This window comes from Dysidea avara, chromosome 6, assembly GCF_963678975.1.
Source record: "Dysidea avara chromosome 6, odDysAvar1.4, whole genome shotgun sequence".
NCBI classification, from domain to species: Eukaryota; Metazoa; Porifera; class Demospongiae; order Dictyoceratida; family Dysideidae; genus Dysidea; species Dysidea avara.
The window spans coordinates 29,165,538-29,192,176 of NC_089277.1; the positions used below are offsets into that span (position 1 = coordinate 29,165,538).

Sequence of the window (26,639 nt, forward strand, 5' to 3'; positions counted from 1 at the left end):
CCTGACATACAGTTTAGTAGCTATTTTAATGAGAAGCATGGCTGGCTCCTCCACAAGGGGAGGGACATTTGCCCCAAATGCCCCATCCTGGATCCGCCATTGTTGACTATAAAGAATAAGATGTTGCCAGGTGATTTATATACCATCATCAAGTGGAACAAGCCATAGTGTGAGAAAGACAACAGTGACAATATTAATGGAATGGACTTAGAATAGTACGTGCTTGCAACATTACTACAACAGCATGCATCATCAGTGTTTTGTGGTCTGTGCACGGGGACATTCCCACAGGTATCAAAATGATTTACAAAAATTTCCCAAGAAAATTTTGATTCAGTAAAATAAAGTTTAAGGGAGGTGGAGCAGGTCAAAGAGTCTATGAAAACTTATAGCAATGTGTGCATGTGAGTCAGACAATGATTAGGTGACATTCTGGGTGCACAATGCCCACCCAGCAATGCATGATTTTCAAAATTTAGGAGGCCTAAGGCAATACTTTTAGACTACTTTCATGTTGTTAATACAAATAAATTGACTAGCTACTGGCATCTGAGACATAAAATATGAGACTGTTCTATTACAAACACACTTTCTGTAACAACTTTAAACAGGCTGTAAGACCAGGTGTCCTACAGACCTTCAGCACTTGTGCTGTAAAGCCTTACTAGCTAAGTAAATAATAAATATTAAGAGTGGTTGACTGCTCTATTAGAGTATATCTCAATCTTTTGTAGAAAGTATTGTTACTAGCTATTAAAAAAATTAAAATTTTAAAAGGAAGTAGGGATTATTGATATAATATACATGCTATAAAAAGTAAGGAAAAACAAGCTTGAAAATGTTACAGCTGAAATGAAAAATGATCCAGCAATAAAAGGTAAGTAAACAAGATTAGATGATTACTTGCTAAAGTGAGACACACTTTAATACCTATACTTTGGCTAGCATCTTGAAATGAGACCGTCAAAATAGCCAAAAGTAGGCATTAAAGTGTGTCTCACTTTAGCAAGTAGTTGTCTAATCTTTTTTCCTTGTCTTTTATTGCTGGATCGTTTCTCATTTCAGCTGTAACATTTTTTAGCTTGTTTTTCCTTACTTTTTGTAGCATGTATTATTATATCAATCCCTACTTTCTTTTAAAATTTAATTTTTTTAATAGCTAGTACCTTACAGTATATATACACTGTATATATCTATGCATAAAGGTTTAGCAGCTCAAGTGATGTAAAAATATTCCTTTTTCTATGGAGCACTGTTTAGTGCTTTGCCAAGAGGTTTGAAGTGAAATTAACTTACAGGAGAGCTTAATTTTCCAGGAATTGCAATGAATGAGATGGAAAAGCATGCATGTATGAGACAGCAATCTGATGCGTGTATCTCATCACACGTAATACATGAGAATTGAAGTGTCTGCTCAATTAAGATTTGAATGGAGACTCTCAGAGGAAATTCACGTCAAATCAGCACAAACAACTGGCTCTTGCAGTAATAAGACCAAGACTTAATACAGTATTACAGTAGTTGCCATGTACATATTAAGTGAATTGAACCTTTGATGGAGGGGCTCAATCGGCCACATGCACAGGAGATGAACATTGCTGCTTGCACATCATTACTTCTCTGTGATCACATGTGACCAAGGACACTGACATTAATGTAAGTATATTATGTACATTCTCCTATTATTTCAGTGATGATGTTATATGTGTGTGCACAATGCAGTTCAAATTCCTAGACACAAAAATGAATGAGCTATTGCAACTATAGTATCATATTCGAACACTATCATTATGTACAGTTGTAGTAGACACCATTTGTCTCAAGATAAATGTGAGAACAATAACGTGCATGTGTGAACGTTTGAAAATTACGGAATTTGCAAGAATTTTGCGAACCCCTGTACATGGAATTATAGCTAGGGGGAGAAAGGTAAATGTATAAAGTTTTAAAATTTTAGTTATTTGTTTAAGGATAGAAGAACCGGCTCTAATGGCACACCCATCCACCACACTGTAACTCTAAGGTAAGATGTTCTATTTAAAAGAGTTTTGTCTATATACCTACACACCTACACCTACAGAACTAAAACAACAGAACCAACGATAGTTAAGAGAAGAATGAAAGGGGGCTTACACAGCCCCAAGGCATCCCTCCCCCAGTGCTAGGTCAACTGAGGCTGGAATATGACCAGTAAGGGGATGACCGGAGGAGAAACGACAACCCCTGATGCAAATGATGGCTGATTGCAACAGGGAAAAATCAAGGCTGAAGTGAAGCCAGCTTACCACATTACAATATGGAGTTTTCCACTTGCGAGACAAGAGGAAGGCCAGACACTTATAGGCTACAGTTGTGAGGCACCCATGCCACCTGAAGTGGAGAAAATGAGAGGATTAAAGATATATGTGACCGGATCTTGGAAAATCTACCTTTTCGGCACAAGCAAACTTGTTGGGAAAACTCAAATAAAAATTCTAACAAATTCTTTAAAATTAATCTTTTTTGCATATTTGGATAAAGCAACTATTGAACCTTCTTGCTGTGAAGTTTCACACCCATAGCTTCTTTTTCCTAGGGGATATGGATGATTATATCAGACCATGTAGTAATTTCACATGCGTGGGATAACAATTAACTTACAAATTGGGTGATTTGTTCAGCTGCTGGAATGGCTAAAACGTAGTCTTAGACAATGATACATGCCATTTAATCACAGAAAAGTACCAAGAATACTTCATTAAACTATCAGAAATGTCTTTTAAAGTATTTTATATGGTAAGAATGGAATTATTGGTGAACAAAGTGATTTGTCACCCTTAATCACTCACAGAACTCAATACATTATCATAAAAGTTAGTTTGTAATGTACAGGACAAAAAATTGGCAATATCTCAGGAATGCTTAAAGATATTAAGCTGAAATTTTAACACAAGATAGATGAGCACCCAGTACTTCATTTAAGCTATAAAACAGAAAATTGACCAATGTGCCAAAAAGGTAGGTTTTCCAAGATCAGGTCACATATTCAGTTTTTGATTTTTCAAACTCTCTCTTCGTACTGACGATGCTTCACACTTTCATGTTGGTGGTAGGAGTTGAAATGGTTAGAGGGGGCATATGAGTTAAATATATTCTAACATTGAAAAAGTATATACGTAGGTTGAAACCAACAACCCCAGAAGCCAGATTCCTTGATATCACCAGCATCACAATTTGCAGTATGGAGAGAGAGAGAGAGAGAGAGAGAGACTCACCATCAAAGGTTGAAGGGAAAGCTCAGTAGATGCATAGTGGCAGACTTCAGGCAGTAAATCAGCTGTTGGATCCGTCTCAGATGTCTTTGTATAGTGAATGATATAGGATCCATTTGAATAGCTGAGGGCATGTTCAATACTCTAAGACTTATATCTACCACAAACACAGCTAGCAGGGCTGAGATTCTGGGGTGATCAACCATAATGTGACCCTATATTTTGGAAAACCATACATCAGGGCACATTGGCCAATTTTCTTTTTTATAGCTACAATGAAGCACTGAGTGGTTCTACCTTGTGTCAAAATTTTGTGATGATACGTTGAAGCATTCCAAAGATATGGCCAATTTACTGTCTAATACATTACAAACTAACTTTTCATTATCAGTTTATAGAACTGAATAGTGATCAGATGTGACAAATTGATGACAAATCACTTTGTCACAAAGATTACCATTCTTACAATCTAAAATTAATGAAAAGAGATTCTTGAGAGTTTCATCATGAGTTCTTTGTGCTTTTCCTCAATTAAATCACTTGTATATAATATTGTGTAAAGACAAGAAAATGTTTGGTTTTGGGAATGAACAAATTACCCAATTTGTAAGTTAATTGTTGTCCCACGCATTGTGAAACTACTACATGGTCTGATATAATTCAGTATATATATCTCCTAGATAAAAGAAGCTATGGGTGTGAAATTTCACAGCAAGAAGGCTTAATAGTTGCTTTATCAGAATAATTATGCAAAAAAATTAACTTTAAAAAAATCACTGAAATTTTCAATTGAGAATTCCCACAAATTTTATTTGCATGTGCCAAGATGTATGGTTTTCCAAAATAGGGTCACAAAATGTAGTGTGATTCCATCACAAAAAACCCTAGCAATACCATGGCACTCCAATGGCAAGGTGGACAGCCACCTTTCTCACCTGCAAATTTCAAGTTGGTGCATCTTTATAAGAAAAGAGTGTTTACAAGACTATAGAAGTAAGGTATATAATATTATTGTTATCTATGACAAGACACAGTAATGGGACACTGTCTCAAGTTACGTTGTAGAAATGCTCAGTTCTCAGATTCAATGTCTAGCGATTGATTCTGTTGCCATGTTGCTGGTACTGCTACAGTGGTATGCGTAGGCAGGCATGTACAGTAGCTAGCTATGAGCATCACATAATTATGTGGATTCATTGTCACATGGGGTTATGTTATTAAACAAATGTCAAATTAAATAAACTTGTAACTAGTTAGTCTACAGGCATTACAGCGAACTCATTGCATGCAGCAGTAATACTGTGCTTAAATCACTGTTTAATATACTATAATGTCACCCCTCACAACCTCTCAGCGATTACCTATAAATTGTGGTGGCAAGGGCATACCATCTAGCCCGGGGAAAAAAACTACCTAGCTATATTGCTGTAAGGTGCAACCGGGGTGGGTGCAACAGTATACGGTTACCATAGGTAATATGAGAATACATGGATTACGACAATAATACTCAATACACCTCGCAATACACAGTGTATGCCTCGGTGTATGCCAAGGGTGTAGCTGTGTCACGTATTCAGGGACAGCCGGCCGGAGAGTCACGTTAGTGACGATGCGACAGCCTGTTGCGGTATTGAGACGAGGAAGTATCGTAGCTTTCGCGATAGTTATTGTACTTGGTTACAAATGCTATTGGATCAGTGTTACTACACCAGTGGTGTCGCTCATAGATTCAGTGCTGGCGCCAAAGGTAACTGGTATGTGGCGTAAAAGAACTATGATTAATAACGATTCGATTTCTATCGATACTGACCGAACAAGTGTTGATATTTTGATGGAACGAAACTCTGATCACCCCCAACTAGAGGCAACAACCACAGCCAGTAAAGCCATCAGTCTCGGTAATGACCAGGAATCCCAAGGCCACATTTTGGTCTACAGTAGCTATGAAGAACAGACAAACGGAGCTAGAAATTTGTGGCAGTTACAAATGTGGGCTAAGACGTTGAAGATGAGAGTTGCAGAACCATTCGCTGTAGACTCTATGTTTGGTGTGATTGGGGCATTACCTAACTTTAGTCAAACATTGCGGTTCAGTGATTATTATGATATAGACAAGTGGAACAAAATGGTGAATGTTTATGGTGGAAGTTCATTAGTACAGTGGGAAGAATTTCTATCTAATTCACCTCGTAAAGTAATAGTTTTTTATACGTTACTAAGAGAAGTTACGGGACCAATAGTTGTTACATATGGTGAAGATGATGTACAAAAATATGATCCTGGCAAGTTTGAGCACATTCCAACTGAAGACATGCTATGGCTGAAACAGAATTTCAATATTACCAGAGTGGTAACTTTCATTCGTGATGCAAGAAAAAGTATCCCATGTTACTGGAAGAACTTAATTCATATGTATTTGGAGACCTTGATCCAACCAAAGTGACATTAATTATTGTAAATTGGATTGGCATGGGTACAGAGAAATGGAGAATACAATTGAAAACCACACTTAATAGTTCTTTCCTTGATGCTGTTCAAGTTGACTTCCGTCTTCCACATAGTTCACCTGAGATATCACCAAGTTTAAGAGTTTTAAAGGCATATGAAAATTATATTGCATGGTACATTGGTGACCGCAAGTATGTTGGTATTGTTTTTAGAACACATTGTGTTTTGCGTTACGGGATAAATCGAAAGAGTTTAAAGAACCAATATTTGCTTAATTGCAGTAAACAACTAAAACACACACTAGACAAGGTTAGGAACAGATGGGAAATATTCATGGCTTATGACTTAGGAACATTTGGGAGTGACGGATATTTTGCATATAGTGACAAACGACTATTTCCAATGCGTGATCAAATATTCTCAGATGTGTTTAATGGCAGTATTCAAATGAAGGAGAGAGAAGAAATGTTGATAAATGCCTCAGGTGGAATATCAGACAGAGGGTTTATTGCAATATTAGAAAAGACAATTGCTATTCATGCCGACTGTATTATTCTACTTGGAAAATACTCCAGCTTTGTAGAATCATCAGCAAACTTATACTTCTCCCTCCATCCCTCCAATGCATGTGCTGTATCTATCTGCTCTGAAGAGTTTTCAAATGTCAACAAGACTGAATTCACAACTAGTGCTATACCAGATAATTTTTTACATACATATAGTTAGTTGACAAGTTTATAACATGAGATTTAGTCTTCCTTGTATTTGTAAAAATTGAATCATATCATTGTTGTGAATATGAACGGCTCTAGAAACCGGCGCCACACAGTGGGGGTATTTACAGGAAGAAAGAAAACGTGATTTTCACACATAATAAAGTAGTTCTGTGAGATCTGCCACAACTGGTCCCCTGTGGTGCTTTAGCCAGTCCAGCCAGACCATATACATGACACCAAAGTTAAAGAGAGAGAACCATGCATCATTGCATGTGACCATTGTAGAGAACCACGTACACACTGTAGGCATGGCAAGGTAAACTAATCATTGTATTACAAAAATATAATACTACTATGTATCTAGTTGGTACACCACTCTTTACAATTTCTTCCCAGAAATATTCTGTACCACAAGGAACAGTTCTGGGCCTACTATTATTTTTAATCTATATAAATGACTTGCCAACCTGTATTTCATCCTCCTGCAGCTTATTTGCAGGTGATTGTTTACTGTATAGAAAGGTAGAAAATGATGATGACCGCAGAGCACTGCAGCAGGATCTCTATAATATAGAAATGTGTGCAAGAAAATGGTTAATGTCATTCAGTGTAGACAAATGTGAAGTATATAGTACAAATATCACTCAAGCCTCAAAGTGAAACATCTTACATTCTTTATAACAGCAAACTCATTGACAAGCAAGTAACTGAAGCCAAATATCTCAGGGTTGTCATTGACTCAAAACTATCATTTAATACTGAGAAACATATCAATGATTATTTTGTAAAAAAGCCAATAATACTTTATCATTCCTTAGTCATAACCCAGGGGCGGATCCAGGGGGAGTTCAAAGGGTTCCATGGAATCCCCCTTTTGAAAGAGCCTCTCTTACTTGAGATACTCTAATAGAGCAGTCAAATCGAGATACTCTAATAGAGCAGTCACAGTCACAGTAGTCTTTTGAGGAGCAGTGTAGCAAGCTATGTGTACAGTTATAAATAAGGAAATGTATAGTTGGTGAGGGCATCTATGGTGAGGGGCAGCTATTGTCAGCAGGTGATGACCTTATTTTTTTTTTTTGTCTTCAACTTACAGCTATAGGCTGAAGTTGCAATTCCAAAGTGGAACCCCCCTTTTTAAAAGTCTGGATCCGCCCCTGTAACCTATACCATTAAAAATAGAAATGTAAAAGTAGATGCCTATCAAACCCATGTAGGGCCACTCCAAATAAATTCTCTGTTTCCTGTCCTGGACTCAGGCATATTTGCGTGCTGGCGGACGATCTATTTCCATTATTCTGTTATAACATTGGCAGCTTTTCAAGCCATTATTTGGCTGGCACAATCATAAAAAGCTGACAATGTTACAAGATGGCTATTCTTTCCAGTGCAGTATGTAAGAATAACTGGAAAATAACGGAAGAATACGATATAATGGAATATTTAGAGTTCACACTGGTGGGAAAGCTGACAATATTTATTTACCTTTGTCTTTTTACCTTAGCCTTTTTGCACAAGTGAGTACTATAGTTATGTGTAGCTCTATCTATACTGTGCTTAATGCTTATTGAAGATCTTTAGAGAGCAGTACATTACAACAAGACTGGAAATTGGTCAGATTTGCACACGAAAACCTCAGCTGGCCATCCAGTTGGTGATTTACATAGCAATTTTAACAGAAGCTGATTTTTCAAACACAATAGGTGGATTAATGGTACTAATACTGGACAATGAAACATCATTTTGTCTATGTGAAACTAAGGTAGGTGCTGTGTTAAAATCTTCTCTGATCATGATGAGGTGTAGGGTTACTTTTACCTTCGATATTTCCATTAGTTGAACATGTCTTCATTCTGCAGTTTCTTGTATGCATTATGAACTTGTGTGTAAGCTATTATATATATATATATATATATACATGCATACAGTATGTAATCAGCATGAGATTGCAATCTAGTATATCTTGTCCAAAGATAGTTCCTTAAAGATTATAAGCTACCCGAGTAATGTAAAAATATTTCCTTTTTCTAGGGATTGATATAATAGGAATACATTCTTTCATCAGTTTTAACAAACATGGCAACTGAGCCCAAGATCTGTGGTTGCATCATGTGCTCTAGTGATAAGGTATTGGGTGTTTGAGTCTATATCGCATAGGTTCATTAACATGTTGATAGAGGAAAAGATCATATCAATAACCTCCATGTTGGGTGTAGGTGTCACTATAGTGTGACCTACAGTACCTACAGTGTATGTTGTTGGTCCAAATAATGAAATTCACCATGACCATGGACTAATTAACAGGTGAGAACATCATTCATAATTACGCTGAGTCACAGTATTTATATACAGTATGTATCTAACTACTGAAATACCCTTCGACAGCCCATTTCAAGAACATCTGTGAGTACATGCATGTGGTTCCTCTTATACTGAACAATGACTCATTGAGAATTGGATGTACATTAAAGAAAACTGGCTATTTATAAATGCAAATTTTACTACTTTGAGCATTGCAGAACATTTAGTTGATTACAACTAAAACTGCAGCTGTTTATTGTAAAATTTTAGAATTGCTAAGTTTGAGAATATCTATGCTACAAAGCTAATGGATGCATTTAGGGATTATATTTTTAACATAATAGCTATATATAATGTCAAAATGTTTGGAGAATTTCAGACTAGCTTAGTAGCTATAGCTAGCTAGTGACTAATGATGCCAAAAACGTTTCCCACAATTAATTATATATAGCCTATCTACAATACGGCTCAGCCTATTATTTATGCAGCATGTCTACTACAACCTGGATGCAGCATGTCTACTACAACCTGGATGCAGCATGTCTACTACAACCTGGATGCAGCATGTCTACTACAACCTGGATGCAGCATGTCTACTACAACCTGGATGCAGCATGTCTACTACAACCTGGATGCAGCATGTCTACTACAACCTGGATGCAGCATGTCTACTACAACCTGGATGATGCAATCAGCATTTATTGTACTGTCTTTCCAATTATCATATTCATACAAGGGTGGCTTTGGTGACTGCATGGTTTCCTTTCTGTTGCATCCCAATTCTAGTTAAAGTTAACATTTTAAACATGTGTTAGGAATTGATTGACTTATGCTAGTTTCTGCTGGCACAGTACCAGGAGCAGGCTAAAGAGTTAAGAAGTGGCCAGTGATTTCATTATGTTATGGTCATACAATTTTAAGCATTACTTAAAAGTTTAATTGGCTTTGTAGCACAATTACAGAATGCAATACAGAGATATGACCTGTTGTGTGACAGGGTGTAGTTTGTGCCTGCATGCCCTGTTTGGCCACATTTTGCTTTACATCAAATGGTTAAATTGTGCATGCCACTATTCTGGGGCATGCTCCCAGCAAATAATTTTCAGGTCTTAAACAGTCTAAGGTATGCTTTTGACTACTTTTTACCGTGTTGATATAAAAATGAAAATTTGACTGTTCTATTAGGGTAGCTAATTGGCTGTTCTATTAGAGCATTTCGATCTGAACCTTTGATACCTTTGCAAATCAATGCAAAATCTTGCCTGAATATAGCTACTTGACCAGTTTCTGGAAACCTCAGAAACCACCCTGGATCCGCCCCAGGGCCACCCAGAGATATTAAGGGGCCCAGGGCAAAGAATTAAAGTGAGGCCCCAGGGACAAGGAGGGTTCCACTCTGAATCACAACTTCAGCCTAGCTGTAAAGCAAAGACCAAAAAAAAAAAAACTGAAGGTCATTACGTGCTGACAATGACAATAGCTGCCCCTCACAAACTATATCTCCTTATTTAAAGCTTGCTACACTGCTCCTCTGAAACTGTCACTGCTCTATTAGAGTATCTAAATCTTGACTGCTCTGTTAGAGTATATAACAATCTTTTAAACAGTTATTCAAGGGGCCCTTGGTGGAGCCCCCTGGGGTCCCTTTCAGACTGGGGCCCAGTTGCCCCCCCCCCCCCTCCCCCCCCGGCCCTCATCCGCCCCCTAGTTCATAATCACAATCAAACCAATCTCAGTAGCTACAACCCACAATCAAACCTTCATCTGATCTACGTAAAGGCGCCAATATCTGTGTACGATGGAGGACGTCCGTGAGGGCAACAAGAAGACTGGATACCCATGCGAATCGCCAAAACAGTCCACAAATCTCTTAAATCTTCCAATAGAGATGTTAGTTTACACCATGTCATTTTTACCTGCGGCACGTGATTTAGTGAGGCAACGTTACGTTTCAAGAAAACTACGAACAGCCACCGAAACACCATCACTATGGGCTGAGTTTGTTTGGCCATTGTATGACCCACCAGAGGAGCGTTCTGTAATGAAAGTGTTGAAGGCTTTTGGAAAGCACATCAAACGATTGATCTTCCCTAATCATGTATAGCTACCCATCCAAACTTTTAAAGATGGCAAGCCGCTGTAAAAATGTAACACAACTTATATTACCAGCTGTAACGAAGTTAGATCTGAGAAAACTAAACCGAGTTGCACAACACATGAGAGGCCTAGAGAAGTTGGAGGTTCAATTAAGCAGTGACATCAAGCCATTACTTCTTATTCAAGGGCTGAAGGAACTCGCAGTTCAGGTACCAGAAGATAAGTGTTTGTTGTGTATAGCATGGGTAAAAGAGTGGATGAAACAAGGCTTTGTTCCAGTCAACCTTACACTTGTATCCAAATTTACAGGCTATACACAGATAGGCTAGATTTTTTGGAGTCATTGCTAAGAAGCACTGTTGCTGTGCCAAAAGAGTATGTGTCTTATTTCAAGTATTACTATGATTTTCAAGTACCACTAAAACTGTTCCCCACACTCAGTAAAAACAAACTAGTGAACGTCACTACTAATGTCTGCCACAATACTCACTATTTTTGTGTAGTGATGTTCACTACTTTTTGTGTAGTGATGTTCACTACTTTTTGTGTAGTGACGTTCACTACTAATTTTGTAGTGAACGTCACTACATTGACCACCAAGTAGTGACGTTCACTGCAAAAAGTAGTGAGTATTGTGGCAGAGCAATTCACTACTAAATTTTTACAGTGCAGTACCACAATTTGGTTAGAGTTCGGTGAGAATGCAACATTATCTCTTGTGAAAGCTAGTGACTATGGAATGTTGGGTTTAAATAGTGATTTGTTGCTATTAACTGATTATGTCCACGATAGTACAGTAGTTTGTAAGGCAGAACTTTTCACCTTGGAAAATACTCATGATAATATGTTTAATACCTCTCTTGATTCACTAAACTTTGTGACGGAATTTAGTTTTGGTGGAGCTGATAGTGTGCATTCAGGCCACCTGGAACAATTGGCTTTAGCATGTTGGAGAGACATTCACATTGTCTAAGTTGTCTAAAAGGTCTTCGCATGATTGCTCAGTACTGTAGTGATCTTCATGGACTGAATTTGGATTCCATACCAGCTGAAGAAATTGAGAGTCATATTGAGTTATGGGAAATACTGAGTATCATGTATTTAACACACTTATCTATTGAGGTTTGTGCTTTCCAACCGTTTGCATACTGCGATGAGTATGAACAAAGATTGATTATGTGCTTTCAAAAATTTTCTGATTTACAGGCATTGCAGTTACATGCCTATTACGTCTGTGATTTATGCAAAGTGTGTTATGCTTCTGAGATTAAATGGTCATTGTTGTCCAATTTCCCTGCACTGAGGTACTGTAAATTGTGCACTGATGACTCAAATGCTATTCAAGACATCACCACAGCCTACAAGGAGCTTGTTTGTTTTTACTGTGATTCCTGGAAGCAGTTGCTGCTTACTTCTATCCACCACCCAAAGCTAGAACAACTGTGCATTGATTCAGTGCGTATTGTCATTCCTAACATCTTTATGGATACAATATTATTTCATGGTAGACTACTACATGTTTTCATGCATGTGCACTCTGTGACTGCCGAGGGAATCATCAGTCTCATAGCAAACTCTCCTGGTCTACTGACACTTATTATTGTTGCATACCAGCATGTATACAATGAGCAAAATGTGAGGGTCTATGCGAAAGATATCAGAGTGACTGTGAAGAAGACATTTCCACACAGAAAATTGTTTTCTGTTGGTGATTTCAGATTGCTACGTGAAAATTATAAGGACTCACCCTGGCATTTAGATAATTTTGTATATGATACAGACCTGTTACCATTATGGTTGTAAACACACTATATGTACGCATTAGCAATATCGTGTTACTGCATGTTTAAAATTAGCTAGCTGCATTTTTAACTATGATATTGTGGGGGTGTCTATTTTACAGACCGGACCGGACCGTCGGACCGGAAGCTTCTGCTTAGCAAGCTAGGTGTTTAGAAGGTCTATTTTACGGATCAGACCGGAAGAGATATAATTAAGGCATGCATGCATGTGGATCGATGCTTTATTCATGATCGTGCGTGCTTTCTTGACCGTGCGTGCTTTTTGAATTCCGTATGCAAGGCTCTAAAGGATGAAAGCTTGTGAGAGCTGATGTTTTCGTGGGTTTTCGAGCCCCATCAGAGCTAGTGGTGTTCAGTAACTATCTCAACATAATGTAGTGTGCCATTGCTGGCAAGAGTGAAGATTTAGCCGTACACGAAGTCTTAAGATGGTTAAAGCTTCAGTACAGGTGATTCAGGGACAGAGATTGCAGATTAGCCATGTGCAATTAAGGCCATGTGTGACTTCTCTGGAAGGTATATTTTTAATTAATTATTTAATTAATTAAATTATAAATTAGTTTATTGTAAATTTTGGATAGAGACGTAGTCTGTGCATCAAAATCACACACACAATTAAGTAGCTATACCCATTAAATATCATACATTATATTATAATGTCTGAGCCAGTCTGAGCAAGAAATTTTTCGGAAGGATATATAGTTAGCTGTTGCTGCATGCCAGAGCCAAAACATTGTTTCAGTATGTATGTAACCAACGGCAGACTGATTCAGCATTGATCAAATTAATTAACACTTTCTTCTGATACAAATCAAGGAAAATTGGCCAGTCAAAAATAATAGCTATGGCCTTTTTTATAATACTTGCAATTGTGTTTTACGTACATATAGCTATAGCATGCTAGACTATAAAAAACTGCTGTAATATTACTGTAAAATTTTCATTTGATATTAGTTTGTATAATTATGATACACAGAAGACTGGAAATCTGACCATGTGGCATTGCATAGTGGTATCAAAATAGAACAAAATAACTTTCTGGCAGAGTTCAAGAAGGTTCACAAATGTGTGTGGTTCACAATGTGTGTGACACCAGATGGAAAGGACATGTATACAAGTCTTTTTAATGCTTGACTTGCCTAAGTCTGATTCATGCGCAACACCACAGTGTACATATAGCAGTCCAGTTTCCACATGAAACTTATAGATCAGGGTGTTATAATCACTCAAAAGATTCAAATCACACAATGGTTACAAAAGACACACAGGTATACATCCCACTTCAAATGAGACACAGCAGCTGAAACTACAGCAATTCTTACAAAACTGAAACTAAGTTTTATTACATCAAGGTGCATGTGATTTGGTGTAATTACAATTAATAATATGCGTGCATTATTATACAAGTCATTCGCTAAATCTCCTCCTCCTTTAATTGACAGAGCAATTATAATTAAATAGTAAATAATTCTGATACCTTTTATAGGTTTGGTACAACTGCGTCTTGGGTTACGACATGGCAGAAGGGAGGGGACAGTCTCTGTTATTGGGTCTTCCCCAGATGATCCAAATGGCTCAGTGACAGTGGTTTCTTGATGTTGTCTTAAATGGTCTTGATGTCTCCTCCATATCATGTCCCCATCTAACAAGCAAACTTTAAATGACAATGGGCCACTCATGATTGGGTGTAATTATTACAATTAATAATAATAATAATAATGTACGTACAAGTCACTATACTCAGGGTTTCTGATAAAGCATGCAGTGATTACCACAGGAGCATGGACAAATTGCAGTATTATCAATGCCAGCCAGTTTACCCTGTGCAATCAGTCAAGATGTTTTAATGGACTCACAATGAACTATATACATACTCAGCAGCCATGTACTACCAGCTTTTACTTTGTAACTAAGATATACAATATTATAATGGTGGTATGTTTTGTGTGCATATCTGTAAAACTGTCCATCATAATGTGTAGAAATGAAGATAGCAATATTATGTATGACCAACACATTATAGTGTACTAGTCATATAATTATCTAATCCAAAACAGCCACAGCTGTAAAAAAAAGTGTGCTACCAAGCGGCACAAAATTCACCTGAATTGTCATTATTAAAATTTTTACCATTAACCTACCATCACAGCCATTTCTTGGCCGCCACCTTGGATTTCACATCTTTTTTCACCATAGCCTTTTTGAGGGCCGCACACTTTTTTTACAGCTTGGCTGTTTTGGATTAGATTTCATTTCTTTTTGTATTTGTATACCCCAAAACCTATCTTTTTTTACCAGAGGAAGAAGAAAAGATGAAGTAGATGTACTTTAAATATTTTATCAGTAAATGTACAAATTATATATATATATATATATAATACATATATTTATTACAGAAATCTCCATGGTGGTTTCTTTGTAACTGAACACTCTACAAGGTGACTTCTTCTAGATGCTCTCTCTACAGGGTGAATTGTTTGTAGCTGAACGATCTACAAGGTAACTTCTTCTAGCTGATCTCTTTACATGGTGGTTTCTTTGTAGCTGAACTCTCTACAAGGTAACTTCTTCTAGCTGATCTCTCTACAGGGTGGTTTCTTTGTAGCTGAATTCTGTACAGGTGATTTGTTTGCAGCTGAGCTCTTTACAGAATGGTTTCTTTGTAACTGATTCAGAATTCTCTACAACGTAACTTCTTCTAACTGATCTCTCTACAGGGAGACTTGTTTGCAGCTGAACTCTCTACAGGTGATTTGTTTGCAGCTGAACTCTCTACATGATGGTTTCTTTGTAGCTGAACTCTCTAAAAGGTAACTTCTTCTAACTGATCTTTCTACAGGGCAATTTGTTTGTGGCTGAATTTTCTACAGGGATATTTGTTTGCAGCTGAACTCTCTACATGGTGGTTTCTTGTAGCTGAACTCTCTATACAAGGTAATTTCTTCTAGCTGATCTCTCTACAGGGAGATCTGTTTGTAGCTGAACTATCTACAAGGTAACTTCTTCTAGCTAATCTCTCTACAGGGTGATTTGTTCGTAGCTGACTTCTGTACAGGTGATTTGTTTGCAGCTGAGCTCTTTACAAAACGGTTTCTTTGTAGCTGAACTCTCTACAAGGTAACTTCTTCTAACTGATCTTTCTACAGGGTGATTTGTTTGTAGCTGAACTATCTACAAGGTAATTTCTTCTAGCAGATCTCTCTACAGGGTGATTTGTTTGTAGCTGAATTCTGTACAGGTGATTTGTTTGCAGCTGAGCTCTTTACAGAATGGTTTCTTTGTAGCTGAACTCTCTACAAATGGTAATTTCTTCTAGCTGATCTTTCTACAGGGAGATCTGTTTGTAGCTGAACTATCTACAAGGTAACTTCTTCTAGCTGATCTCTCTACAGGGTGATTTGTTCGTAGCTGACTTCTGTACAGGTGATTTGTTTGCAGCTGAGCTCTTTACAGAATGGTTTCTTTGTAGCTGAACTCTCTACAAGGTAACTTTTCTAGCTGATGTCTCTACAAGGTCACTAGTTTGTAGCTGAACTCTCTACATGGTGGTTTCTTTGTAACTGAACTTTCTACAAGGTGACTTCTTCTAGCTGATCTTTCTACAGGGTGATTTGTTTGTAGCTGAACTGTCTACAAGTTAACTTCTTCTAGCTGATCTCTCTACAGGGTGATTTGTTTGTAGCTGAAATATCTACAAGATAACTTCTTCTAGCTGATCTCTCTACATGGTGATTTGTTTGTAGCTGAATTCTGTATAGGTGATTTGTTTGCAGCTGAGCTCTTTAAATAATGGTTTCTTTGTTGATGAACTCTCTACAAGGTAACTTCTTCTAGCTGATGTCTTTACAGGGTCACTAGTTTGTAGCTGAATTCTCTACATGGTGGTTTCTTTGTAACTGAACTCTCTACAAGGTAACTTTTTCTAGCTGATCTTTCTACACGGTGATTTGTTTGTCTGTACAGGTGATTTGTTTGCAGCTGAGCTCTTAAAGAATGGTTTCTTTGTAGCTGAACTCTCTACAAGGCAACTTCTTCTAGCTGATGTCTCTACAAGGTCACTAGTTTGTAGCTGAGCTCTCTACGTGGTGGTTTCTTTGTAACTGAACTCTCTACAAGGTGACCTCTTCTAGCTGATCTTTCTACAGGGTGATTTGTTGGAAGCTTAACTCTCTACAAGGTAACTTCTTCTAGCTGATCTCTCTACAGGGAGATTTGTTTGTAGCTGAACTCTCTACATGATAGTTTCTTTGTAGCTGAACTCTCTACAAGGTAACTTCTTCTAGCTAATCTCTCTACAGGGAGATTTGTTTGTAGCTGAACTCTCTACATGGTGGTTTCTTTGTAGCTGAACTCTACAAGGTGATTTCTTCTAGCTGAACTATCTCTTTCCATAGTTGCATGAACTCCCTACAAGGTAACTTCTTCTAGCTGATCTCTCTACAGGGTGACTTGTGTGTAACTGATCTCTATGCAGGTTTCTTGTTTCTAGCTGATTTTATTTATTAATGCTTTACAGCACAAGTGCTGAAGGTCTGTAGGACACCTGGTCCTACAGCCAGCTCAAAGACTTTAGCTACTTAGACTTTAACTACCTGATCTCTTGAATTCTCTTCAGGGTGACTGCTCTATTAGGATGACTGCTCTATTATAGAGTATCTCGATCTCGCACTTGCTGCACCAAGTTGGATTTCATGTTATAACTCCGTGGCTTTAAGTCTGATTCTTCTACACCATTGATAATCCTTTCTAAGATGATTACTCCATCTGACAAAGATTTTCAAAGCATTACCCCAAGCGGTTTATCTGGTAGGCGTGGCAAGCAGTCGTTTTTTTTTATTAGCTAATCTTGATTGCATAATTGTTACACACTGTTGGTTTTTTCGTTGTATCTTTCTGATTTGTAGCTCGATTTCTTTCAAACCACAAAAGGTTTGAGGTTCAATAGTTAATCTATTCACCCATCGATTTTCAGCTTCTTTCCATACGCGGTTTACCCTGTAGGCGTAACAACATATTGGTGTTATTTTTCGTGAATAATCCCTCATAACTCTTTGCCTGTTTATCGTATTCCAGCCAAAGTTGGTACCGAGATGCGCCTTTATATCCCCCTTCTGTGTGCCAAAGTTCAAGGAAATCGGATGTGGCGTTCGCGTTTTATAGCAGTTTTTGTAAGTGTGCGACAAGAAGAAGAAAAATAAGAAGAAAAAAAAAACGAAGAAACTGAGCCAATTTTTGAAGTCGCATATCTCGGGAACGCGTGAAGCGATTTCGCTCAAATTTGGAATGTGGAGTGCTGCAGTTGGAGGGCATGTCCACAGCAAAAATCGTCTAGTTTCATCAAGGAAGCACAGAGCTACGGAGGTGCGAAAATTGTGTTTTCTTTCTTCCTGTCAATATACTCACGGGTGATACGCGCCGGCTTCTTGGGCCGCACGACACACTACCATGTGTCTTGATACTGTAGAAAAAAACAATTTTGCAGTATATATATATATATAATTATAGTGTATATTGTACATATTGGACTAGCTATATAGGACAATCAAATACTGTCAACTGTCAACAATAATAGACAATTTAAAAAGCGTAATAAGTGCTTAGTAAAATGCACCTCCAGGTTCTTTTATTACGTACATGTATAGCATTGTACAATGTATACTTTTGCCTTATTATGCATATATGTTCCATTTATGCCCAAAATAAATTATGCTGTTAGAAAATTGTATTTGATTGCTCATTTGCTCTATTAGAATGTTTGTGACCAAATTTTGGGAAATCATGATATGGGTGCATTAAGATGACACATAATAATATTTAAACGATTAAGAAACTCTACAGATTTTGTGTGATGCAAATTGTTATAGTGTAATAATACAGGAAAACATGATAAAATTCAGTATTTACATCTAGTTTGTGAAGGGAAAAGCAGCTTAAAATCAATATACTCTAATAGAAACGTTCAAATTTGAAATATCCTAATAGAATGTTCACAAGATTCATTAAATTTGACCACAAAATTTGAAAATCACCCATATTGTCTTTTTGTAACAGACGCCCCTCATCAATGTTGTTATGTACATAAGGTCAAATTGCCTTCCCAAATTATCACGGGAGATTGAAGTATACTTCACAGGGTAGGTACATACTAGAAGGCAGTAAAATTTCCCAGAGCATCAGGGAGTTTAAGGTGTCTATTGAGAACAGCTTACTTATATCACGCATGAAATAATTAGAATTTCAATGTTTAGGGTGATACTGTTAAGTGCAGAGCCCAATTTTAACACCAAGAAGCTTTCCTTGACCCACCCCTAAATCCGCCACTGTCAATTATGGGGTTGTTGGTAACGTGACCAGTTTTTGATGTTTTATGCATCATGATATAGTAGACAATAATAAATCAGCACTTGATATAGTTTTATAAGGTCAGTCTGTAGCTGCAATAGCATTGTAGCCAGCTGAACTAGCCACAGCATCTTCCTATTCTGCAGTGGAAACCCTAAATTTGAGGCCAAAAATCTCATCATCACAATTCCATTACTTTACACTCTGTGTTCTGCTGCTGTGTTACAGTATATTATATCAGATAACACAACACAGCACGGTGTTTTTAAAGTCCGCAGCAGCTAGCAGCACATCTAACAGACGTTACTGAGACAGGTCCTGCAGCAAGTGTGTTTGTGAGGTTATGTCGTACTCACTAGCGCGCGCCCGTACACTTACTAGCAGCAGCAGCACATCTAACAGACGTTACTGAGACGTATAACCAGGTCCTGCAGCAACTGTGTTTGTGAGGTTATGCCGTACTCACTAACGCGTGCCCGTGCTCTTGCTGCACGAATTACATAGCATCTAAATAATCCAAGCTTGAAATAATCTAATCGTCTATTTAATCCTGGACCGTCCTACCGCGTACGTATATAGAACTGGTGATAGACAGAATAGCCAGGCAGTCGTTTTCCCCAAGACAATATCTGTAGACATCTAGATTTGCTGTAGATGAGTCATTACGTGATGGAATTGTGTGAAGGAAATGTTAACGGTGGACAGTCTAGGACATCTGAAAAGGTTCGCTGCTTCCATCCTTCAGATACAGTAGACATTGCAATGGGACAGTCTGGAATCGCAGCTAAAAAGCCTGTTACTATCCCAGAATATTATCGGTCAACTTTTGATAAGATGTCACACAAGAAAGCTTTGTGTTGGAAAGACAACAAGGATGGTCCATGGAAGAGTTTGACATATGGAGAATACAAGAAGCTGGTCTACAATATTGCCAAGTCCTTGTTGAAGGTGCAGTTGTTTCATGCTAGACTCTTTGTATATACGCAGTAGGGTGTTTTATATACTGGTAGCTTGGACTGGAACCATTTCATGCAGTTGCTGTTCTTGGTTCCAACTGTATTGAGCCATATTCATGCTGCATTGGAGCAATTTATGCTGGGTAAGAAGTAGTCTGCTACATCACAGACCCTTGCCATGCTGGGGCTTTTTGCTTAGACAGTGTAAGAACACACGCTTCTAGCAGACACTTGCGATAAGCTCCAATGGAAGGATCTGTGATGTATCAGACTTGCTTAAAAAGTTACCTTGACTTCTACAATTTTATTTTGTATTATTAGGGGATTGTCAACTGGTATTTATGCCACCAGCAGTCCAGATGGTTGTTATTATGTTATGGAGAACAGCAGAGCTAACATAGTGATAGTGGATGAGCAGGAGCAACTACACAAGATACTTCAAGTAAATTTAATGTGTTTATGTACTGTGTATACACAAGTTGCATTAAAGTGGATTTTACTTAGCTGACCGCGTTGTACATGGCATGTAATGCATAGTAGATATCTAAAAGGATTTACTTACATATGCAATTTAAAGAATTTTACTGATACATTTGGTAGAGGAAGATTATGACTTTTACTTATAGGAGAAAATGATCATTGAAATTACTAAGTTGATGAAATGGTTTATAATCAGTATGATTCTTTTTCTAATGTTTAATGTGCCTTTAAACATGCAGTCCTAACAATGTACAATTTGTTAATGCCTTTTTATAGGTTCGCAGTAGACTTCCTAAATTGAAGGCCATCATTCAGTGTAAGGGAGAACTAGACAAGGTGTATCCTGATGTTTTCACTGTAAGTTATCATATTACAGTCGTCATACTCAGTCCAACATATCCTTGCTTACCAAACACTATTAACCTGGTGATACTAACGACGTTGTAAGTGGGCTGGATTATCGGGTCATTTGGGTCACATTTTGTCCGGGTCATGTGGGTCTTATCCACTTCACTGAATATCTGGGTCTGACCTGGATGAGATCACGTGTGACTATAAGTTAACAAACTCAATTGTATTGGTGGAATGCAGTTGTAAACACTCAAGAAACTTACGTGGAGCCACACCCACCATTCAGGAATATGCTTTGCTGTCTGTGCAGGATATGTAGAGCCACGCCCACTTATCAGAATTGTATCAGGTGTTCTCTGTGGGGCATGCATCAATGGATTCGGGTTGCTACTTGAAACGTAAGCAACTAACTTCTGGAAATTCATAGCTGCATGTAGACTTATGTGGAGACCCACTTGATATTACATAGCTACTCACTTCATGCAAACAATCCTTTCTATAGTATTAAAAAATGCAGGCTAACTAATGGGACTTGGAACTTGTGTACTTTTAATCTAGCTCTTTAGGCATGCCTCTATTTTAATTAAACCAGGTCCCATCCGGATGACTATTCAGGTCAGTGGGTCAACTGGGTCAACAGTACTGACCCACTTACAATGCTGGTAACGACCTATCCGAATGTGTTCAATTAGAGTATATTTATTGTCATACAATGTGTGTTTTTACAGTGTAGGAGGAAGCTTCAGTTTCAATCAGCAAAACTCTGAAAGCTTCCCAGCTAAACTGAAATTGATATCTATTATCACATTTTACTGTTTCTGTGGTATTTCTATTTACAATACAGCTAGGTAGCATTACTACTGTATACGTACAGAATTTTAAGATGTGTAATTTTCACTCATTGATGATTTTCGCTGTTTTTATTTTTCATGGATCACTTGTTTTTCACTCAGGCTATCTGCTATTCAGCGTATAGGGCTAGTCTTGATAATCGTTTTAATTTTGAGGATGCAACAAATTCACACAGAACTAAGCAACCACGAAATCTGTAAAAATTACATCCCTCCAAAATTTGTATGTATACAGTATAAAAATATTTTTGTTTGCCGGTTGAAGTACTTTAGTAGAGCTGTCACTATAGTAATGGAGTATTTAGGCAGAATTAGTCACTAGAATGATGGGTGTCAGGCAACCTTCATTCAACATACAACATGTCTAAATTCCAACATGGGTTAATTGGTTATTTAAGACCAGTGCTTTATTCATCAAGTTTCATGAAACCATTTGTATAGTCCTGATGTTAACATTTTGTATTTCCTCTAGTGGACAAAGTTTCTGGAAGTCAGTAAGGACATGGAAGATTCTGTCATTGATGACATCATCAGTAAACAACAACCAAATCAGTGTGCTATGGTGGTTTACAGTGTAAGTTTAATATTACAGATATTACACAGTGTAATTATTATTATATGTATGACTATTCCAGTCAGGAACTACTGGAACTTCCAAAGGAATTATGTTAAGTCATGACAATGTTGGTGATGTGTGAAAAAAATGTTTGAATTTGCATTGTCCTCTGAATGCAGCTCACATGGGCATCATATGCTTTTTGTGACATGTACGACATTGGTGGAAAGACATGTAATGAGATGCGCACTGTTAACTATGGCTCACTAGCCCATATTGGCCCAAGGGTGAATGTTACTAGTTGTATGTGTATGATCATTTTGCATGATTTTTTTAATCAGAATGTTAATATGTTATTTCCAATACCTGTTGGAGGAACTGTCTACTTTGCTCAACCAGATGCTATGGAGGTATACATGTACACAGTAATGTATATACTCTTCATTGTGAATAAGTAGTTACTTGCATCCATTTAAGCATACTTTAGAGAAAAGAAGTTAACTTCTATTTAATAAAATCATGCATGTAGGGCTCCCTTGTTGACACTATAAAAGAGGTGCAACCCACTGTATTCTATGGACAACCACGGTGAGAAAACTTGTTTATTTTTAAAGTTTAGTTTTAGTTGGTGTAGTGTGTGGGAGGAGATTAGAAGAAAAGTTGAAATTGACAATTATACTACCAAAGAAGAATTTGGTTTTGGAAAATGCCAGCTGATGTTAACAGGAGGTAGTTCAGCAAATCCCAAAACTTTAGCATTCTTTTTGGCCATGGATATGCCTATCAGGGAATCATATGGAACAAGTGAGAACACTGGATCAGCAGCAGTGGGTACAGCAGCAAGGAGTGGTTGTGGTAAAAAATGTCTAATTGGTACAGAGATCAAGATTGGTAGTCCTGGCAATGGAGAGGTGAGGTACACACTGGTATACAGGTTGTCAACATGGCATTGTAGATGGGCCATATGACACCTCATGAAGATGTAACATATTGTGGTGTATGCATCAAACTCAATGCACGTTCATTTTATCTGAAACTGAAGCAAATATCAGGCCTTTTTCATTGTTTTGGTAGCTTTTAACTCTTGGAGTTTTCATGACTAAATGAGTTCGAGACATGAGTATCAAATGATAAAAAATGTTCTGTTTGAGTGCCAATACTGGTTGTTATAATAAGCATTTCACTTTCTGATATTCATGGATTTACATTACGCGAAGGTATCAAGATCAACCTATACCAAATTATTAGATCTGCAGTATTTCTCCAAAGATAAACGTATTGGGACATACCAGCTGCAAACTCTGTTTTGACATCTTAGAAGTGACAAAGGTATGAAGAAGCATGATACTACTAGTGGCTCCAACCATTGTTTGAACCTCAATTCCATATACTTAGAGAAATCTCCTATATTCATTGCTTTTCTTCAGTAGTTAGTGACGTCATCACCTTCAGGCTGTATGCTTATGATGTACTGGTTTATAAAGCCAAAATGAATCAAAGTACTTGTGTGCTTTTAAAGATTCTAAAGCAGCTCTTGCAATATTGCCATTTAATAATTTACAAACTCTATACTGACAATTCTGTGAACTACTCTTAAAATTGTAACTGGACCAACTGGTATACTCCATTGTGCCTTGTGGCACTTATGAGTTCTTAAGAGTCAAGGTAAAGTATTTACTGTAATACTGTAGGTTTTAATTCGAGGCAGACCTGTTGCTATGGGTTACCTTGGCATGGAACAAAAGACTAGGGAAGCAATTGATGATGAAAGATGGCTACACACTGGAGACATTGGTCGTATGGATGAGGTGAATGTTATAATTTCTAAGATGAATTATACAACTTGTTGCTGTGTGTATGTATAGAATGGTCTTCTGTACATAACTGGTCGCATTAAAGGTATTGAAGAACTGATTGCTGTGCTATTATAATTCTCCTTAGAACTAGTCATATTGCAAAATGGTGTCAACGTTGCGCCGAACTATATTGAGAACCATATTAAGTTTGAAATTCCATTCCTAAGCAATGTGGTGTTAGCAGGAGAAGGAAAGAACTACTTGACTTGTTTATTAACACTAAAGGTGAAGTTTAAATGATAAAGAAGTCTACACACATGCATATTTGTTTTAGTGTGTTATGGATCCAGATAGTGGAGAGGCCACAGACAACCTTCTCCCACAAGTGATCAAGATGTTTGAGGAGTTAGGTACCAACTGTACAACAGTGTCACAAGTGATCAATAGTAAGGACAAGATAGTATTCAAGGCCATCCAGGATGGTATTGATTACTACAACACACAACACAGCCAGACTGATTTAGACAAAGTATGTTGAATATACATGGTACAAGTATTTAAAGGAGAATTGACTAGGTTAAGAAGTGGGTATTACTCGATAAAGACTTCACTGTTGCTAGTGGAGAGTTAGGTATGTGAACTGATATAACAGTACCATATGTATTATTAATTAGATATAGCATTTTTCACCATTAATTTTCCCTTGATACTTACTATAACTGACGTGACTACAGTTTAGCGAATTTGACAAATCAAAGGAAATTCACCAAACTTTATTTGCCAGTTGCTACATGTATGTAGTTTGTATTGTTTAATATTGGCTGTGTGGTAAATTCACCAAACGTTTATCAGCCAACCTGCTTTGCATACTGATTCACCAAACTTAAGTCGTGCCAAACGTCATTAAGTGCATGTCTAAATTGGAGATTCCAATAGCAAGAAGTAGGTGAGCAGAAGTTGGGAACAGAAAGCAGGACGAACAGCAGAAATGCCTGATAAAGATCTTGCCAATATATAGGTTGATTTATACCAAAATTGCTCTTTGCAATACTCTAATAGAGCAGTCAAGAATAGTTTTAAATTAATAGTTGTCCTACTAGGAGAATATTACAAGCCTGTGAATATGATGGACTGGCAGTGGTATATACCCTAGCTGACTCGTCAACAGTGAAGCTACTCCCTTAATGCCATTTATTTTTTATTATTATTATTTAACCAATGAACACTTACACAAGGTATTTAACTAATAGTGGCTATATAGGTTGGAAAGCTGCAACTGTAGTCTCAAGACAAGATGACAACATACGTGATAGGGAATGTGGTAGCTGCAGTGTGCTTGTCAGGCTGGAGTGGCTCCAATGAACAATAATGAGACTATAAGGATGCTAGGAATGGTTGCAGAGCCACCTTATTGAGTCACTCCAGCCTAAATATATACTGCTCCACACCTCATCATTATACTGAGGCAGTGAGGCTGCAGAAATAACTTGTAACTTGCAATGTCGGTATTTAGGTTTAGAATATATATCTCTCAAATCTTTTAAAATGTGTTTATGGTTTCAAGGGAGAGGTAGTGGTAAAAGCCGAAACGGAATGGAACGGAACCAATTGGGACACGCATCTAGTAGAAAAAATGTTTTTAATGGAATTTGCACCATTTCCAACTGCAACACAGATCTATTTAGCTAATATATGCCAGCAAATCCTATTCACAGGCTTTCAATGTAGGTCCCTGGAGGGATAGTTATTAAATCTTGACCACCCTATTAAAATATTTTATCGCAGGGTGCATGACTGACTATTAGAGTGTTTTGATTGTTTTAGCGGAAGAATCCAGCAATGGAAAAAGAAGCATTTTGGTATAATTTAAACTGTCTATCAGATTTTCCCTTGGTTGTCCCCTTTCAAACTTTCTACCCATTTTCCTGGAATTCTATAAACCCACAAGAAACTGGTTCTTCATTTGAGTGTACCTCAATGATCATCACCCTGCCAACCTATCCTGCAGTTGAAGCTACATGGGTACTACGTATTTGGTCCCATACAATTAGTTTGTTCCTATCATATGAGATACCAATCTTTATTAAAGCATTAATCACGATTCATAAGTATTTCATATCATGGCAATGTTTCATACATGCAATGAGAATGTCAAATAGTTTTTTTTTTTTCTGTCTAGAATTTATGCTACAGTATACATTAATTATGCACTTTGCAGGTCCTACATTGAAGTTGAAGAGGCCAACAGTGTTAAAGAAGCATGCTCGATTGATTGAAGGACTTTATGAAGAGTGTTAGTTCGTTACTGCCAACTTTTGCAGTATGTATACGTTAGAGAATTCATAGTAATTCATGAATAATAACCGTTCCCCTAGTACCGGAATTTTACATGATTTGTGGGTGTGAATGTCTAAATACAGACAGCTTAGACATGTTTCACTTTGCATGTATATTACATACACATAGCAAGCACATTGCTGACTGATCATGCCTAATACTTTATTTTAAAACTTTGATTGTTCTATTAGAGTATTTGCAAGACTTTTAATTAGAACTCTTCAGCTGCACTCAGATCTTAGGTGCATTTAAAAGGGCTTAGCTCCGCTCAATTTAGTTAATAATTGTAGGGTCCTCCAATGAGTGTCTTCTCATCTACCAGCCTGTTAACAGCTGTTTTTAATTGAAAATGAAA

At 37.4% G+C, this 26,639-nt stretch overlaps 1 protein-coding gene across 2 annotated transcripts; it reads left to right on the top strand.

Moving 5' to 3' along the window:
- The first annotated feature begins 19,444 nt into the window (after window positions 1–19,444).
- On the top strand, window positions 19,445–26,310 carry LOC136257431 (long-chain-fatty-acid--CoA ligase ACSBG2-like). 2 transcript variants are annotated; one of them, XM_066050636.1, is made up of 16 exons: window positions 19,445–19,905; window positions 19,968–20,056; window positions 20,235–20,355; window positions 20,670–20,750; window positions 22,068–22,169; window positions 22,231–22,278; window positions 22,331–22,438; window positions 22,493–22,561; window positions 22,681–22,739; window positions 22,786–23,062; window positions 23,843–23,959; window positions 24,017–24,050; window positions 24,093–24,232; window positions 24,282–24,476; window positions 24,524–24,578; window positions 26,166–26,310. In XM_066050636.1, the coding sequence occupies exons 1-16, from the start codon at window positions 19,612–19,614 to the stop codon at window positions 26,243–26,245; spliced, it is 1,869 nt and encodes a 622-aa protein (XP_065906708.1). In that variant the 5' UTR covers window positions 19,445–19,611; the 3' UTR covers window positions 26,246–26,310. The 2 variants fall into 2 exon arrangements, with proteins under 2 accessions (XP_065906708.1, XP_065906709.1); XM_066050637.1 differs by having other exon boundaries at window positions 19,770–19,905; window positions 19,948–20,056.
- Window positions 26,311–26,639: the final 329 nt, after the last annotated feature.